This window comes from Typha angustifolia, chromosome 15, assembly GCF_048772165.1.
Source record: "Typha angustifolia cultivar Huaian chromosome 15, ASM4877216v1, whole genome shotgun sequence".
Taxonomy (NCBI): Eukaryota; Viridiplantae; Streptophyta; class Magnoliopsida; order Poales; family Typhaceae; genus Typha; species Typha angustifolia.
The window spans coordinates 12297387-12317562 of NC_133253.1; the positions used below are offsets into that span (position 1 = coordinate 12297387).

The window sequence follows — 20176 nt, forward strand, 5'->3', positions numbered from 1 at the left end:
CCATTTGATTTTCTTCTTTGTTATCCTTATTGGTAACTATTTATGGCAACAAATAGGAATCAACTCTGATAAACTCCTATTTACTCGAACCAAAACTGGAATGTTGTTGTATTGGCCAACTTTAATTCTACTCGACCTTTATTAACTTGAGATTTGAGTTAATCAGGTCCAAAAACTCTTCTTATTGGTTCCCCATCATTCAGTCATTCACCTCTCTCCCTCCCTCCAGCCCCGCGTTGTAACAACTCCTTCACCCTTATCTCCCTTTGCTGCTCCTCTTGGCTACGATCGTGCGAGAAGGCACAAGTGGTGTCACCTAGCATGTCTTGTGCTGGCAGACCAATCCATGACCCTAAGTCTTTGTGCTTATAAGGTTATATTACTCTTTATATAATCTTAGCGATTATTCATGGATATCGTTTGTAAGTTAAATGAATAAGCAATCATTATCCTTTTCAAAATTGTGACAATCTGCTGTGTTTTTGCAAAATAAGTGTTTGATACTAAACATATTTGGCATCTCTAAAGCTGAATAGCACAACACCTAAACACTTAAACTTTATTTTCACTGAATGTGTTTACATTTTTTTTTTTTTTTTTTTGCTTTAGTTCCAATGGCTAGTAAAAGAAGAAACTTATATTGAGTGCCTATTTACTAAAACAAGAAACTGATATTGAGTGCCTATTTAGTAAAACAAGAAAACCAATATTGAATTTAATCAAAAAAAGAAAAAAAGAAAAAGAAAGAAAAATATACTGATATTGAGTGTGTTCTGTCTTACAGACTAACGAACAATCTTCTCCTCTAGAACAACAAGCCGCAACAGCTGCAGCGCTTTCACATGCTGAAAGATTTTCTGAAATCCCAGATATTGAGACAGAGACAGTAAATTTTGATGTTGCAGATCACCATCATGTTTTCTCTGCCGGTGATAAGGTTAGTCTCACTTATTGCATAAAATGATGCATGCTGAGAAACTCTTTATCCTTACGGTGATAATGTTAGTCACACTTAGCTCATAATTGCCTTCTCTATAATAAACCCGTATAGTTGCGCTTAGCTCATAATTACTGTTCTATAATAAGCCTGTATAATCACACTTAAGATTTTCATATAATTTTATCTCTTACTATGAGGCAGAACATCGTGCTTCTATGTGTACAAGAGATTGCGTCCTTAAGTCATCATCAGCTACTAGTGGAAATCCTTGCAGAGAGTTGCTAGTTAAGTAGCAAGCATAGTTGCTTGGTTCGAAATGAATCTTTCTGTTTGACATGAGATTAGTTTACTTCATAGTTAACAATCTCTACTCTCTTGGAGATATATATAGCAAGTTGAGTCGATGGAAGTTTCGCATTTTGCATGATAAATATTAAAGCATTAGGCTGTGCTGCTTATCTTTTATACTTTTATTAGATGTGCAACTTTCTCATTTTAATTGCTTTGTTTCATTACGATTAATTCCCACCTTTTGATACTAGTTCCTACCTTTGGATTAAACCACACCTGACATCAGCTGTAAGCTTGATGTGATCCTTTATTTGCAAAAGATGGTGATGAACTAAAGATTTTTTCCTTTGGATTTCCTAGCAGTTTGTGCTGAATTTAGTTAGTGTATGTTGTTCATACTTTTTAAATTGATGATTAATATCTTTGCTTGTGTTCTCCAAACATGTAGCAAGTTAGTTTTCCATCTCGTCTTCTTTGTATAATTGTTTTGTTATTCTATGAATGACTAAAATAATTTCATACTTTTATCCTTCCTACTTTTCCTTCTGGAGAATCCAGTGTATTTTGCTTTCTTTAATCATCATATCATGTCTTTGGGATTTCCTTGAATATGCTGATTGATTCTGTTAAATTGAATCTTTTTGTTTATGTGTATGTAGAATGATAAAATTGATTTGCTTAAGCTAGGACAGGTAAACAAAATTAGGCTATTTGTTTTCCAAGTGTATTTGCTTCATTGTCTACTTGTATGCTGGTAGAATAATATGGTTATCTGTTACTTCTCAATTGCTTCTAAGCATTGTGCGAAATACCTTTTAACTGTTTAACAGCGCAAGTACGAGGCTTTGGAGATAGATCAAGAGCTTGAGTCTACAATTACTGAGAATGAAGTTCTTTGGCGGGCAAACTATGAGAAGTTTGTATATTGTCTCAAGAAGAAGGTTTTCTTTAAGCTTTATTTCATGAAACTTGCTAAGATTTTCCATAATTTGTTAGTACAAGGTAATATAGTAATATACAAAGAGTAGTTTAGAGTATGTCATGTTCCATATTGCAGCCTTTTGTTTCTCCATTCAGTTTTGCTACTTTTATTACACATTGTTGTTAACAATTTATGTATTTTCAAAGTGCACTACTATTTCACATGTAGGTGATAGGTTAATGTTGAAGTCTAGCTCCGCCTTGCATTATGGTCTAGGACCTCTTGGTAATGGTTATGGACTAATGGGAGCTCCTCTAAGCTAACTCTTTTAGACTTGATTGACTACAGTACTTCCTAAGAAGGAAATATTGCCATTTGAAGTAAAAACTTAAAAGTAAATGAATAGTTAGTTTAACTATTTAAGCACTTGGTCCAGTATAGGAATTTGGATAAAGAAAACTTGTAGTATTTGTGGAGGTTTGATCTTTAATTACTAGCTTGTGCTTAAACCAGCCTTGATATTGATTTATGAAGATTAGAAAAGTGACCGTAGCTATTTGTACTAGTTAAAGTTCTGCACCGCTTTGATTAATTGGTTACAATTTTGTCAGGGTGCAGTGCTGCAGACATCTTGGTTGTGCCATCTGTGTCTCTGACATTGACAGGGAGAAGGGAGGATTTAAGCTTTACTTTCTCTCTCCCTCTCTCTCATGTGAGTGTGTGTGTGCATGCTTTATCACGATTGTGGCTACTAAAGCTATAGCGGTCGTCGCTACAACTTTAATTGCAGTTAGTAGTGATGTGAATCGGGTTAGCTTGGATCACATCAAGGGGACATTGGACTCAATGGATTGAGTTTAGTTATCTTATTTGCTTATTTGGTTTAATTAGAATTTTAGTAGATTATGATTTTATTTAATTAGCTAAATCCAGCTCTGCGTAGTTTCGAAAAAATATTTGTAGGATATTTCACAGACATTCGAATAATATTAAACTCATTAGATAAGATCGCCAACCTCTAGATCTACAACTTTGGTATTCACGATTTCTCCGGATTTGGAATCTATCTATGACGAAACGAGGGACTAATCTAAGAAGATAAGAAAGATTGGTTTAGTTAAGTTGATTAGGACTGGTTAGATTTAATCTCTATAAATAAGGCTTTATGGCTTGTATCTTAGGTAAACTTTTTATGGACCTCACTGCTATTTTAACCTCAGATTCTTTTTTTTTGGCATTTGTTAAGTTAATAGGTCAACTTAAAAATAGTGAAGAAGTGCATGCAAGATTTGAAGTTTCAAACCTAATATTTTTATTAGGTGAGGCGTGAATTGAAATGTCTTTCATAACCTATGTTCACTTTGATCTACTAACCATGCAAAATCACTAAGTAGACCTATTACTTTTCTTGTGTTGTTCTGTAATTGTTTTAACTTTTAAAAATTCTTCTAAGAAATGAAACGTCAGAACTTGTATGTTAGAATCTTGTAAACTTCCCATACCACTTTGATGCCTTCCTTGCAAAGAAGACCCCATTGACAAAAATGTGTGGTGGGTTATCATTTTACTTTATCTTTGAATTTTTTTTTTTTCTGATAGGAATGAATGTCTAATCACTCCATTCCAGTTTACATATTAAAGGAGATGATGTCTAGCCGCTAGAGAAGATTTGTCAAAATAGATGAATCCTAAGCCGGGCGTTTGACCTTCTTGACGCTTGAACGTTAGTGCCCAAGAGCAAAATGGCCTTTAGAAGTGTTCGAATGGCCTTCCTGTCGTTTGAAGGCCAGTTCGGTTCTCCTGGGAAAATTCCTGATGCGTTCGAATGCTCGATGGTTGCTAAGTTGATTTATTTTAGAGTTTGATTAAGGTTTGACTTGTTTTCTTTTTTTAAGTGACTAGTCTGATTGAGATATAGGTTGCCTTATGTGAGTTATGGTAGGCAATAAAAGTATTTTCTTCTTTGATTTATTCTCTCTCCCAAGTCTAGCTAGCGGGCTAGGGTTCATATTCTTCTTTATTTTAACCATTATGTTGTTGTATTGCTTGATAGGGTTCCGTCAGATCGAAACCTCTCAATTGGTATCAGGGCATTTGTGGCTAGTTGATGAAACTTTGTTGTTCAACTTGCCACAAAGGTTGGACACATGTTAAATTCGCGGGCTACATCGACTGAGGACTGTCTCAATAGGTTGGAGTAGTCATTTCATTAGCAGTTTATAAAGCAGTTGAAGCATGGGGAGGCCATGAAGACTGTAGGTAGTTCAACGTCAAATCATGAAGGAGATCAAGGAACATATGCTTTGTATCATGGAGATGTTGGCTAGAATGGAAGGAAGATCGGCAATAACCACGGAGAGAGGGTTTTAAGGAGGCTAGATTAGGGGAGTTTAGTGTCAAATCATCCGTTTGGGCTTTTAGAAGTTCTCGGGCAAATATCCTATAGGGGGGGTGGAACATTTTTTTGCCTACTAAGGGACAAAGCCAATGGAGAGGGGTGGGCTTGCCGCATTCCACTTGCAAGATGAGACCTTGCAATGGTTCTAGTGGTTTAAGAAAATGAACACATTGGCACCGGAGTTCACTTAGGGGTTGGTATCGAGGTTCGGACTATCATAATGTGATAATTTTGGTGAAATCTGATACGAACTGGGTCAGATCGGATCAAATCAAAGAGAGATTAGACTCAATGTATTGAGTCTAATTATCTTATTTGGTTATTTAGTTTAGTTAGTCTTAGTAGGTTAGGATTTTATTTAATTAGTTAAATCTAGCTCTGCGCAATTTTAGGAAAATATTCGCAGAATATTCTACATATATCCAAATAATATCAAACTAGTTGGATAAGGTCGCTAACCTTCAGATCTACAACTTTGATATTTATGACTTCTCCAGATTCGGAATCTATTTACGACAAAACGAAAGCTTAATCCGAGAGTTAATTGGAGAAGATAAGGAAGACTGGTTTAGTTGGTTTGTTATGGTTTTAACTTAGTTGTTGATTTGTTATGATTTGTTTGAGTTGTTTAATTTAGTTGATGAGTCCCTAGGGTAAGCCTCTATATATATGTGGAGGAAACTCTAATTAGAATATGATGATGATAATGCTATTGGATTATTAATTTCTTGCCTCATATCTTCTCTCTAGACTCTCTTCTTCCTCCCTCTTCACCATCCGTCCACTTCTACCATTGATAAGGTTTCTTCTAACTTTTAATCTCCCTCGACTATTGAGCCACCCCTTTTCTTTGGGATTTCAACCATTTCGTTTCCTTCGTTTACATCCCTTAATCACATCCATCGTCCACCGTCCACCCTCATCTCCATACCCATCCATAACCCTCATCTCCATGAAAGAACGTGAGTGATGGTGGTGGTGGTGACGAGTGGAGTGCATGTTAGGGTTATGAATGGGTATGGAGATTAAAGTGAATTGTGTATGTGATTAAGGAAGTAGACGAAGGAAACGAAGTGGTCGAGATCTCAAAAAAGAGGGGTGGCTCAACAGTTGAGGGAGATTTGAAGTTAAGAAAAACCTTACCAACGGTAGAGGTAGAAGGATGGTGAAGAGGGAGGAAGGAGAGAGTCTAGAGAGAAGATATGAGGCAAGAAATGAATAATCCAATAGCATTATCATTATCATACTCCAATTAGGGTTTCCTCCACATATATATAGAGGCTTACCCTAGGGACTCATCAACTAAATTAAATAACTCAAACAAATCATAACAAATCAACAACTAAGTTAAAACCCTAACAAACCAACTAAACTAGTCTTCCTTGTCTTTTCCGATTAACTCTTGGATTAAGCTTTCGTTTTGTCCCAGATAGATTTCGAATCTGGAGAAGTCATGAATATTAAAGTTGTAGATCTGAAGTTTAGCGACCTTATCCAACTAGTTTGATATTATTTGGACATGTGTAGAATATTCTGCGAATATTTTTCCGAAATTGCGCAGAGCTGAATTTAGCTAATTAAATAAAATCCTAACCTACTAAGACTCTAATTAAACCAAATAAGCAAATAAGATAATCAGACTCAATCCATTGAGCCTAATCTCCCTTTTGATGGGATCCGATCTGATCCGGTTCGTATCAAAATCTTGAGGAAGTTGCAGTAGATGGAGACCCCAATGTTTATTAGAATGATTGCGAGAAACTAGCCTTGAGAGTCTATGGATGGCCGGAGTTGGTGCTGTTGGGTTGCTTCATCGGAGGGCTACAGGAGGAGATACAATTGAAAGTGAAACCTTTCAAGCTTAAAAATATAGCTCATGACATAAACTTAGCACGAATGCACGAGGATCGACTTGTGAGGGGGAGGCGAATACTGGGTTAACTGGGCCTTCTACCCACGATAATTGTGAGGCTGAATCTTAAGCGACTCGCGGATAATAAGACCTCGGGGACCCCAATGGGGGCTTGGTTGATAGGCACTGTATAGCCTATAGCTCTATCGAGTAATGATTTTCCTAAATCTTAAGCGACTCGCGGATAATAAGACCTCAGGGACGCCAATGGGGGCTCGGTCGATAGGCACTGTATAGCCTATAGCTCTATCGAGTAATGATTTTCAGTGTTTGACTTAAGAGTAGATGTGGGTGTGATGGGAAAAAAGCTTATGTTTTAACTGTTATGAGTAGTTTGTTTGTGGACACCAATGCAAAGTAGGACAACTATTCATTCTCATAGCCGATTCAGACTTCGATAAGACGATGGATGTGGAGACTACGTAAGCTACTCTAAAAGATGTGACGAAACCATCAGAGATTATCTTGCATGCCTTATTGGGATTTCTAATGCCACAGATCTTACAGATTACAAGATCTTTGGAAGGGAGGCTGGTATTAGTGTTGATTAATAGTTGGAGCACTCATAATTTTGTAAGCAAGTCGATCATTCGGGGGCTTTGGAATAAGATAAAGATTGCTACCCCATTTTCAGTATTGGTAGCGTAGAGATTAGACTGTAGGTAGGGGTGGCAATCGGGTTGGGTTAAGAGGGTTTGAGTCGGGTCAGATTTAGGTTGGATCAATATCACTCTGACATGAACATGACTTGATTATTAAATGGGTTGCATTGTTTATTAACGACACGACTCATTTATTAACGATACGACCTGGGTAACCCATTTAATAAATGGGTCGAGTTAATACGGCACGACCCGTGTAACCCGTTTAATAAACGGGTCGTATTAATATGACCCGAATAATACAGTAATATTTAATTAATTACTGTTTACCCATATAAAAATGAATATTTACTAATTTAGCCTATATAAATAATACATTATACAATAATCTTTTTTCAACTCAAAATTTATATAACATAAAAATAATAATTCAAAGCATTATGCCATTAACCATGCATTCAATCCTAACACAAATACAATAACCTCTCACTTATACTAGCCATTAACCCATAAGTCCTAAGTCCTAACACAAATCTATTCTTTTAATTACAAGAGTAATAACAACAACAACCTACATTAACTAAATTTTAGTCCCAATGTTGCGATGAACTTCCACTCGTCTGTGGAGGGATCGTACTCGATGACAGAGATCGGAGACAGCGAGATCGGAGATGCCGAGGGTAGGAGAGGTAGGAGTAAGAGGTAGATTGATCAACCAACACGACGGCGATGGCGCGGGCGTGCAAGAAAGATGGTGATCCATCGGACATATGAGGAGAGAAGGCGGTGGTGGAGGCGTGGCTACGAGAGAGAGGATCGGAGGAGATCGAGCCTTAGGATTTCGAAGAGGCGAGAAGGTAGGAGGCCCGTTGGAGATCTGAGGAGAGAAGGGCGGTGGTGGAGGCGAGATGCCCATTGGAGGTGATTAGGGCTTTGTAATTTTGAAGAAGGTGAGAGGGTGGAGGCCCATCGGAGATATGAGGAAAGAAGGGTTGTGATGGCGACGGTGGAGGTAAGAGGGAGGACGGGAGGAGTAATAGGTGCAATTCTTTTGTGCCTACGAGAGTAAATATGACGAATAGTGGTGTCCACACCTACTCTCTTAGGGTGACTAAAATTTAACCTAGTTTGGTGAAGGTGTGGACGACTCTAGTAGTACTCCAAGATGTTAGGGTTAAGCTGCTGTAATTGCTTGTGAGTGAACCACGTATAATTAGACTTTACTTGACCATGCCAGCGAACTAGAAAATGGTGAACTCCTTCTGTAGTAGATGTTATTTGATCATTTAAATAGCTTCTACCTTTTCTTGTATTGTGGATGAAAAAAGAGAAGTAGTTAGTGTTATATCAGGTATATCTGGAATAGTAGTAGCAGATATAGCATATGATTTAGTGGGGATATTCATTGACGGTTTGTAAGTCACTAAATTGTCAGTTTCCCAGGGTTGCGTCAAAGCGCAACAAACGACAATAATAGTATGGCCTTCGTAACCACGATCCTTATCGCTATCTTACATATCATTGGGGTCAGGCTTGTAAACTTACTCATTGATAGGGCTGTCAAGCTTGACGAGCGGCTCGAGCTTGGCTCGGGCTCGGCTTGGCTCGGTCAGAGTTGAGTTAAGCCCGAGCCACTAAAACCGGCTTGAAATTAATATTGAGCCGAGCCTGAGCTAGAGCTGGCTCGCTCAGGCTTAGCTCGATAGGGCTTGGTATAAAAGAATTCTTACAAAACCCTATTTCCAAATGTCCAAATCTCACATCTGTCCCTAGCTCGCCTCCTCCTTCGGCACCAGATCAGCGTTTCAGAAGGCGGTGATGTCGTAGTGCCGGCCGCCTCCTCAAGCTATCGGCCGCCTCTTCTTCGCCAAGCTCGAGGGAGATTTCGACAACGAAGGTAGCGCTGATCGTGCCATGACAGTGGCGACAAGGATGCGAGAGCTCCTCGATCCGCTCGTCGAGATGATCTGTTCCGGAATCGGCTCGCTGCCGAGGTGACAACAACGTTAGAGGAGGGGATGAGGGTGACTAGGGCGGTATCGACCGTCTCCTCCTCAAGTTGTCAGCTGCCTCATCCTCCTTTGCCAAGCTCGAGGGAGATTCCGACGACAAAGGCAGCGTCGATCGGGAGGATGCGTGAGCTCTTCAATCCTCCGATCGAGATGGATCCGTTTCGGAACCAGCTCGCTGTTGAGGTGACAATGGGGATAGAGAAGGAGGGGATGAGGGCGACTGAAGACAATTACAAATCAAAAGAAGACCCACTTGGAAGAAGGCTTATCCTTTATGGTTTCAGAGTGAAACAGATCATGCCTTCTCTTCTTTGAGCCAAACAGCAACTTAGACCAAAACCTCCCTCTCTTTTTCTTCTTCTTCTTCTTCTTCCTCTTCTTACTTTCCTTCTCCTGCTCCTTAATGATAGGAATAAGAGATTTGCTCTTCTTGAATGGCTTGGATTGACGAGCAACAGTCTTCCCCTTGAGGAGCTGGGAAAGGCTAGTGGTGTTGCTGGGTTCTTGATCATGAGGAGGGGAAGCAGTAGAGGAGGAGAGCTTCAGGCCAGAGGAGCAAGCAGTGGAGGTAGTGGAAGAAGCATTTGTAGTAGAAGTAGCAGCAATTGTGGAAGATGAAGCTGAGAGGTGGCTAAGACTTTCCTTGAGACAATAAGGGCACACCCCTTTTGATAGTCTATGCTTTGGATGCTTCTTGCACCTACCTTCCCACTCTGATCTCCTTATCTCTTTGAAATCTGTGTGTGTGTGTGTGTATACACATATATAGAATGATAATATTAACCTTCTTGGGAAGAAGTGGTTTCTTATGATCTCTATAAATTTGGATTGGAAAATAGAGATAAAAAGAGGTGGGTGGAGAGGAGATGATAGCTTTTTGAGATTCCTCTCGGTTTCTAATGAATTTCCATGATATTTCGGAGGGCAGTGATGCCACGATGCTGGCTGCCTCCTCAAGTTGTCGGCCGCCTCATCCTCCTCAAGCTGCTGCGGTACTCAGCTTGGGCTCGATCTGGCTCGGTCCAGCTCGAGCCGGTTCGGCTTGAATGATACTTGATAATAGGCTCATTTCAGGCTCGAGCTTAGCTCGGGCTCGAGTGGAGATGAGCCGAGCCTGAGCCTAATTTTAAAGCTCAAAATTCATTAAGTCGAGCCTCAATTGGAGTCGGCTCTCTCAGGCTCGGCTCATTTATACCTTTACACATTGAGCTCGGCTTTCCTTGTAGTGTCATCCTATTCCCTAAGGTAAATGACATTTTGTGGGGAGTTCAAGACTACACGACCAATCTATCTACATTTATAACATTGATGTGGGTCATTGACAGGTGTAGTTTCATTGAGGAGCCTTTTTCCTTTGTCAGGTTGGACAGGTGCGGTAGTTTGGATAGCTTTGAAAGGTACTATTATCGTTTTTGTTTTTGTGCTAGCAGGTGCATAAATGGAAGGTGTGCTGGATGCATCGACATTAGGGGTGGCATGCCTGGCACTTGTGCTGGATGCATCGACATCACCTTTGTGCTCAGATTGTTCACCACCCATCTCAATAGCCTTAAGATGGGCATTGAAGTTGTCTAATCCAGTTGTAATATTTTTAATAGATTCTTATAAAAATTTATTGAAATCTTCCATAGTGATGGGTTCCATAATAGACTAGGATGGTGTGCTAGAGACTACCCTACCACTACGAAGGTTCATGCAATGTGGTTATACTAGTGAGGGAACAAATGCATATAATGCAACTTACATTTGATAATTTTCTAAACTCATGTGGAGATTTAGTGACGGTGATAGATTCTTTTTATCCCTCGCTAATAGTGATCTCTTTGTGCAACTTGTATTTGAAACTCAAAGTCGACGTTCGTCGAACTTAGTAACTCTCCGATGTTTGTGGAGCAATCTATCGAGCAAAGAATGGATGCGATGTGGCATCGAATTTAGGAGGTGGAGCATCGATAAACCGAGAACCAAGCTTTGAGACCAAAGTTGATGCAGGTCAAATTCTTTGATCGCAGGTTTAATAAGAAATGTAACAAAAGTAGCTACTCGGGGAATCCACCGACTAGGTGTTGAAATCCACCAACTAAATACTCAATATATCAAAACTTTCTGAGTATTCATTAACTGAAAAGAGAGGACTATAAGTCTTTATATAGGCAAAGCAGAGCAAATGATAAAAATAACCTAATAAGAGAAAATGACAAAAATAGCCCTGCAAGGCTAGTTAGAATCCTCGTTAAGCTAGAGAGCCATGCAACTCTTTGTGCCTAGGAGAGTAAACATAATAAATAGTGGTGTCCACACCAAGTTCTGATACTGTGGGGAAAAAGTACCGATTGTAAGGATGTTGGGATGGGCCTTTGGATAGGGAAGTTGACTCGATACAACAGATAATGAGTCATAAAGTAAGGGCATTCTTGATGATAAAGATGGAGATGATTCTGATAAAATTGCCAATATTTGAGCGAAACCTATAGGATCCTGGTGAGGTGGTCTGAATATTATGCAGTGCTGCCAATAGAGGGGAAGAATTGCCATTGAAGGATTCTAGGTGGAAAGATTTTTAGGAGCTAAAGTTGTGGGGTCCACATTTGAACCTTGAGGACAAGATTGGTCTTCAAGGGGAGAGGATTGATAGGAATGGAGGTCTAATCTCTCCATTCTAGTCTACGTATCAAAAGAGACAACGGCTAACCGCAGGAGAAGCTTTGTTGGAACGGTCGAATCCTAAGATGAGCATTTGGACGACCTTCCTAGCATTTGAACACTTGCGCCTGAGAGCAAAATGTTTTTGGCATTCGAATGCCAGTCCGGTTTGCTTGGGAAAATTCCCGATGTGTTTGAATGCCCTCCAAGCTGTTTGAACGCTCGACGGACACTAAGTTGATTTATTTTAGAGTTTGATTAGGGTTTGGCTTGTTTTCTTCCCTCAAATGACTAGTCCCATTCAGAGATTATACATAGGTTGTTTTATGTGAGTTAAGGCAAGCAATAATAATATTTTCTTCTCTTATCTATTCTCTTTCAAGTCTATCCAGGGGGTTACAGTTTGTATTCTTCTTTATTTTCTTTATTATTTTGCTGTGGTAGGTTAGAACCTGCATGTTTTAGATTTACAGCAAACGCACCTATCTATCCAAATCTATCAATGTTTCCTTGTCTCTTTCCTCATTGAATAAGCTTACTGAGGGTTAGCTAGCCTATCTACCCAGGTTAACAAATCTACAAGGCTTTATGGTGGCCTTCCTGTTAAAATTTTTCTGGACTAGGAATCACCAATTTTTGGTTGATCTTGGTTTGATAACCTGGCTTTTGAGTATGACGATTCCTTTGGAAATTGGAGACTTGCCCACTTAGAGTTCTCAAGATCCATCTTTGTACTGATAAGGAAAGGGTGGGATCATCCTATGCCTACCCATGTATTAAAAAGAGCAGCTTGTTAATTGAAAAATTGAATTGACTTTTGCATATCTATATGACCATGTGGTTCTTCATTGGGTTTTATCTTTTCCTTATATCACAAACCCTGGCTAGCTATCATACAATCTTTAACATATTTGTGGTTCTAAAAGAAATTATTCATGTTTAGATGTTATGAATAAGCAGCTGGTATGTTTTGAAAAGTCTTTCATAAAATATCAATGACATACTCTCTCGGTCTGTTAATTGCATACCCTTTACTTTCTTCTTTTCTGTGTATAAGGCTTGTGCTTCAAATGTGAGAGCACGGCTGGGTCTTGATGCTGGTTTAATATTGGAAGCAATGGTCGAGGCAAATGGTCAAGAAAAAGTTGGGACTAAGAATTCTGGTAATATCTAGTACCTGTGGTTTGTATGATCATGCTGCATGACATTTGATAGACAAATGGTTCCACTAAATTAATTGTTTCCTGTATTTTACGAAAACAATCTTTTCTCACTCTTCTTATATAATCTGTAGCTGGTTTAATATGGGATTATGGAAAGACTATTAATTAAGTTAATGACACATTCTAAAGATAAACATTTTGCATCATCATATTTGTTAAAATTTTATTTTATATTGCTTTATATCTCTTAATTTCTTCTTGTGCTAGATTTCTATTATTCTTGACCAATATACTAATGATGAGCATGGTTCAACAATCACATTGTATGATTTGTTTAGGTACTAGCTTAGCATAACAAAGGGTGTTTTCAAAGCATTCCATTCAATGCTCCATTTTCTCCATGGGATTGTTGATACACGTTCTATTTGTTGGAACATACGTGTCAGCATGAAACTTTTTGGAAATTAGGCTTAATTTGGTTTCCGAGTATTCTAGGAATTTTTTTTTTCTGAAAATCAGATGAAGACTAAGGCATCTTTGTGTTGCTTAATCTGAGATTGTTAGTGCTTTTGTTTATATGGCAAATTCATAGGCATAAAGCTAAGGTTCCTAATATTGAGATCAGGATTAGCTGTCCATCTTGGCCAATGTGATAATCAAACTATTTACCTAAAATTTTAAAAATTATTTAAAAATGTAAGAAATTTTTTAAAAATTTAGACATGACAGTAAAATAAGAAAATAAAAATTACTTGCATATGAAGCATAAAAACTAAAAAGAAATATTCACCTAAAACTATGACAAATTTCAAGCTGGATTGTATAAATTCTTGTGATTGTCGTTATCATCATCACTATGAGTTTATAAATACTGATGACTAGAGCTTGATACTCCAAATTGCATCAAACTAATCATGTTAAATGACTATACTATTTGTTGTGTTCAGGATGATAATAACCAGCGTATGGATTATGTAATAACTCTAAATATTTAATACTCAATGAATCATATTCTAAGAAGGAATATCTTCATTATGATGCTGCTGATATGTATGTATATCCTCATTTTCTTTGTCTTCAATCTCTTTGATTTCCCTCAACAAACGTCAAAGGGACGATCTCACTATTAGGTGTATCATTAAGATTATTAAGGTTATTGTTGTTACTTCTATAATGGCTCGTACTAGCCTTTACTATCCTTGCGATCCCCCATCCTATAACACCATGTATAATGAAGAGTTATCTCTATTATTTAATTATCTACACCACTTCTCTGATCTATAGAGCCAAAGGCTCCTTTATCAGAAAAATAATTTAAATCAATTAATTGATCATTTTCTGTCTTCTTTTAAACTTTCCTCCCTTAATCTCATATTACAATTGCATAATACTAATGTCTTAATCTTTTTATTATCAATTTATTTCGTGTTTTTGTGTGGATCAAAGAGTGATACAATTTTTTTACGATATTAAAGTTTGATATAAAATCTTTTTTGCTATTGATGTTAAATTTAGTGCCTCCCATCCATAAATGAAATGCTATTCAATTGGAGCGTTATGAGATATGACTATAACAATTATTAGAGTAGTGAATTACTTTAGCTCATAATCTATATCATACATTTTATAAGACATCAGTTAGGTTGAAACTTGAAAGAAGTAATAACAAAATTATTTAATTGAATCAAAACTCACTTCTTTGTTGCAAAAATTTTATTTATAAATGTCGGGCCCTAGTCTATTGATTAAATTCCTAACTCCCATCAAAACTTTTAGCATCATTAGTAATATTTATAGAGAATTGGAATCTTAGATTAAGGAAATACCCTATCGATATTGTAATTTGAAACTTTGTTTGAAATGTTAAAAGGGGATTTGATGAGTTAATAACTTTAGCTGAGTAGGTGAATTCATCGAAAAGCTAATAAAACTAGAATTCGTACAACATGTTCTAAATACTAAAACTCGAGAATTAATAATCATAGTTCCCAGTTTATGGCTGATCTCGCCTAAAACTGGCCGAGACAGGTGGGACCTGACCCGGACCCCACCCCTCCACCTACCTCTCTCTCTCTTTTCTTTGTTTTTCTTTCTTTTTTTTTCTCTTCTTTCTCACTTTTTCCACCAGCGACCAAGTAGATCTCCGGTGACCTCTGGCGACATTCTCCGACGACCTCGGATGAGTTTTTTTATTATTTTTTTAGTTTCTAATTCTTCTCATTTCCTTTCTCTTTTTCTTCTTGCACCGAGTAGATCCGACGACCTCTACTGTTACTGCTACGGTGAAGCAGTAGCACTAGTTAGTAAGAGCCTGAGAGAGAGATAGGGGAAAAGACAGAGAGAGGGGGAAAGAAATAAAGAAAAAAAGGGATCCTTGTCTATGTGAGTAATTTTTGAGCAAGTTTTGAATTTTGAGAGGGGGGAGGGGAGAGAGAGAGCTCGATATTCATCAAAATTTTGAATTTTAAGTAGATTAATACATTTTAAAAATTTTTAGGCTTCATATCTGAGTAATTTTTATTTTCTTATTTTCCTCATTTTTTAAAATTTTTAGGATTTTTTCTGTGTTTTTAAATAATATTTAGAATTTTACATAATTAAAAAATAGTCTGATCCGATATGAGCGGCCGATATGGCCGATATGTATCGTTTTTTCGGACGGATGATATCGATCCCGATTCTGATACTGGGAACCTTGTTAATAATAATAATAATAATAATAGTTATGCTCACATTGTGAATAATAAAGAACAAGTAACAATAATGCGAATAATAAATTGATAACGTGTTTAAGATTTCATTATGTGGAACCTCTCAATCTCGATAAATGCCATATTCCTATTTTGCGACTGTTCCTGTGGATCCATATCAATTAAAAGTTATCTTGAGATAACGCTCGAGTTTTTTTCCATAGCTGATCAAGTTAGAAAAATGTGTTGTCTTTTCTTTTAAGGGTTACTAGGAGGTATTACGATGTAACAAATGCACTGTCTTTTCTACTAATTGTTAAAGAGAGATTAAAGTCACCTTAGAGATATTCTTGATTTAGTTTGGAACTGTTTCCTAATCCGGTTAGAATCACCTAAATAGATCACCATATACTCCGGAATAAATATGCTTACTTGACTTTAAGATACAATTGAGTCACTATAAGGAGATGCACAAATTATATTTAACTTAGGACTGTTTTCAAAGTCCTATCTACTCATAACTAATGTTCTGCTAAGTGCATGAAGATTAATATTACTCGAAGTATGACTTTGCATGAGATAAAATATTGCTCGTAGTAGAACACAACATGAAGTATAATGCAACATGAATAATAATGCACGAAAAATTGAATATAACATGATATATATTACACAAAGATAACATGATGATATTGCGAGAAGATAATATGATGATATTATACAAAGAAAATATGATAGTGTAATAGCACAAGATACCAAATGAATAAAAACTTAAGTGAATCCACTCATCTGTGGTCCAAGTGAAATTACTCAAATCCCTATTCCAGGTATGAGTATAAATCTTCACCAATGGTTCGATTGGTGGTCTTCACTTGCTTCGATGATGTTTCAACAATTTGGTTTGACACGATGGCTTTGGTGGGGACTAGGAAGAAGAGGAAGAAGAAGAGCGAGATAGCATGGGGGAGAAGAGGAGAGCGCTACGACTTGCATTTTTATAAAGGAGGTCCTAGGGCTAGCCCTTGGGCGGTCAGGGGTGTGTTGTGGGGGTTGGTGAATAGTGGAGGATGCACTAGGCACATGAACCTGAATTTGTTTTTTTTTTTAATTTCTGGATATTACAAATGTTGTTATAGATTGTGATATTGCAAGTCTCCAATAATGTAATTCGATTTCAAATATCTGTAATTTTTTCGGTCAATGAAATATTATTGTGTTGATTATAGAAACAAATTCTTACATAGTCTTAATTTTGTAGTTACATCATCAATGAATATTATCTTAGAAAGGGTGAGAGAGAAGCCTGGAGGTATTGCAATGACTTTGGAACATATCCGGGTAGTCCTTGACCAGCTTAACTCTCATTCCTCCACTGATGATGCAGGAGCATTGTACACCATCGGTAATGCTATTTGAGGCCTGTACTTGTAATATAAACTCATGGAAACTGCTGTCGTCTTTGTATTTAGAATACCTATTTGTGTTTCTCGGTGCAGACTTGAACAATATTATTGAAGCTTGTCAGAATGATGAAGTATGTGATTTTGAATTCTTTTCCTTTTATATTTTGCATCCTCATATGATAAATTTATTTCCTTCTGTCAATGTATCTGTGCTGAGAAACATTTTCAATCTTGAAGGTAGAAGCACTTGTACAAGCAAGATATGGACAAGAGGCATATAGAATTTTCAGGTTGTTGGTCAAGAGTGGTCATCCAATTGAGACAGATCGAGTAAGACCTTATCTTCTTAGTGACATTTTTCTATGAGCACCTTAGAAATTTTCAGTGTTCTTTATACACTTCCAGATGCTTGGTTTTCCTTAAATATCTGCCACTGGTATAACTTAAGGGTGTCAATGAGCCAAACTCGAGCAAGCTGAATTGGGCTCTGCTTGGCTTGAACGTGCAATCAGCACAACTCAAGCTTAAACCGAGCCGACAAAGATAACGCTCAAGATGGATTCGGTCTAAACCGAGTCAGCTCGATATTGCTTTGTCGAATCTAGTTTACTACATAAAAGCATTAAAGAACAGCTCATATTAGGAAAAAAAAATGTGAAAATGGGCTATGGTAGGACTCAAATCCTAAGTCACTCGAAACTGCGGTGCTTATTCTACTGTGCTATAGCAGATGGTTATATTGAAAATCTAAGTTATATATATATATATATATATATACAAAACATATATGATCTAATTTGAGCTGAGCTCGTGTGAGTCAAAGCCAACTGAAGCTAAGCTTGTTTATTAAATGAGGTCAGAAATTGAGCTTGATTGAGCCGACGAGCTGATTTTTGACACCCCTAGTACAACTACTGATGAAATGAATTTGCAGTATTTTAAGTATTAAAGATAGAAAGCAAAATAGTATTGGTATGTTTAATTATAACTAAAAGTTTTTTTACATGTAATTTATCTGGAAATTGAGGAACAAGCACAAGCACGTGATTAGGAACAACCCAACCGCTTTTCAATACACTGCATCCCTTGCATCATTACTTATAAGTAAGGCTACAGGCATATGATGATATACCTTGTTAGAGTTTTTTCTTATTGCATTAGTTATTTATTTTCATTAAAATAAAATTTCTGTAGGTCGCATTCGAACGCAGAAGGGGTCGCATTCGAACGCCCTTGCGAACGCCTGCATCAGGTTTGCAAATACAGAAAACGCGAAATGCGCGTTTGAACGCCTGCATTGCATTCGCATATATAGAGAACGCCTTTTGTGCGTTCGAATGCGATCGGCGGGATTGCATTAGGATTAGAGTTAGTTATTATTATTAGGGCTTGTTGGCTAGCCTGTATAAAGGTATGGTAGTAGCCAAATTCATTATGCTATTAGATTATTGATTTCTTGCCTCCTATCTTCTCTCAATTCTCTCTACCCTAATCTCCTTCCTCCCTTTTCACTAACCTACTATCTCTACCGTTGGCAAGGTCTCTCCTAATTTTTAATCTCCCTCATCTATCGAGTCCTCCCTTTTCTTTTGGATCTCGACCACTTCTTCCCCTTCGTCTATATCCTTAACAACCTCTACCATCCATCCTCATCTCCATTAACATCCATAATCCTAACTTTCACTCCACCCGTCACCACCACCATCATCCGCATTAAATCGTACTTTTGTCCCAGCTGCAGTTCGAATTTGCGAAGGGCGTAAATACGAAAAATGTAGATCAGGGAGTTACGGATCGATTCCACTTGGTTTCGTAATTTTCTGACTACGGTAGAATATTTGGTGAATATTTTTCCTCGATTGCACGGACTGCTTCCTGCAATAAATTCAGATTTTAAAGGAATTGTTTCGTAGCCCTATCATATGATCAGTTCTCTTGACCTGACCACTGAGAGGTTTATTTATGCTCTTAACTTATAATTTTCAACCTGAGGTTGACCCTTTAGTAGTTCAATATATATAATGCTATTTTCTTTTTTTATTGTCATTATACAATTAGTCTTCTTTAGCTACTGATTTGATGCTTAGCCTAATTTCCTGATGATGGTAGTATTTATTTACCTTGTTATATGAGTAAAACTGTGAACTGTTGTACTGCAAGGATTATTTTATGATCTTGCATCATTTAGAATATTCTTGTCTGATCATTCCATCATATAGATTGCAGAAGTCACATTTGTTGAGAAGAAGGACGCTCAATTAATTTTATACAAGCTATGGAAGGATGAATACTTAGATATGGAGGTAAGAAGCAAGCATATATTCAATTTATTTGCTACATGAAATTCTTCAGTGGGTATAGCTGATAGGCTGTCAAAAAAGCTTGCCGTTTTAGAGCTCGACTCAAGCTCTAAGCTGACCAGAACTGGATTTTTGAGCTTGAAAAGCTAATCGAGCCGAGCCGACCTAGAGTTAGCCCACTCAAGCTCGGCTTGAATAGGCTCGATATATAGTATGTGAGATGATATTATATATACATAGACCAAAATAAATATATAAATATTGTATAGCATAGTTGGTTAAAGCAATTTCTATTAACTTAGCCAACCTAGGTTCAAATCCTATCCTACACCATTTATTTGCTATTTTTTCTATAGAGACTCTTAGATGTTTAGTCCCATATCGCAAATCGGATAGTATAGATATGCTTTTATAACTATCCTTCCCTCTAATTGCAATGAAATTGGCTTTGCCTGATTAGCCTAATATAACACTAAGATTTTGGGTCAAGCCACCGAGGTTGAGATTATAGACCAGCCCACATAAGCCCATCAAGCCTATGAACTGTCGAGCCTCATCAAGTTAGAGCTGAGCTTTTCCAGCTCGAATTGAGTTCGACACCTCTCGAGCCAAGCCGAGTTGGGCCCATCTCGCAAAAGCTTGGCTCGTTTACACCCCTAATAGCTGAGTAATAGCTAGCTATTGCATGTTTATGACATTGCAAGATGTGAGCTGTTGGATAGTTTGTTGATTCATATAGACAATCATATGTAATAAGAATATCTTGACACGTACAACAAAAACAATTTTTCTCATGCAAATATATTTGGGCTGAAGAGCTTGTTTCATTTGCCAGTAGTGAGATTCTCCTAAACCATAATTTAACTTGGTATATTTTTCACTCTGTCACTTGCTCCTTAC

At 37.5% G+C, this 20176-nt stretch overlaps 1 protein-coding gene across 3 annotated transcripts in view; it reads left to right on the top strand.

Moving 5' to 3' along the window:
- Positions 1-20176, top strand: part of LOC140778441 (uncharacterized) — a 55417-nt gene that overhangs the window by 6773 nt on the left and 28468 nt on the right. For 2 of the 3 annotated variants that reach the window (XM_073123156.1, XM_073123154.1), the window contains exons 7-13: positions 783-937; positions 2062-2172; positions 12778-12883; positions 16832-16975; positions 17070-17107; positions 17214-17306; positions 19196-19279. In XM_073123156.1, the coding sequence (XP_072979257.1) occupies positions 783-937; positions 2062-2172; positions 12778-12883; positions 16832-16975; positions 17070-17107; positions 17214-17306; positions 19196-19279 (731 nt within the window). Of the gene's footprint in view, positions 1-782; positions 938-2061; positions 2173-12777; positions 12884-16831; positions 16976-17069; positions 17108-17213; positions 17307-18170; positions 18400-19195; positions 19280-20176 lie in introns of those variants that run through there. The other variant, XM_073123155.1, reaches the window with a different exon arrangement.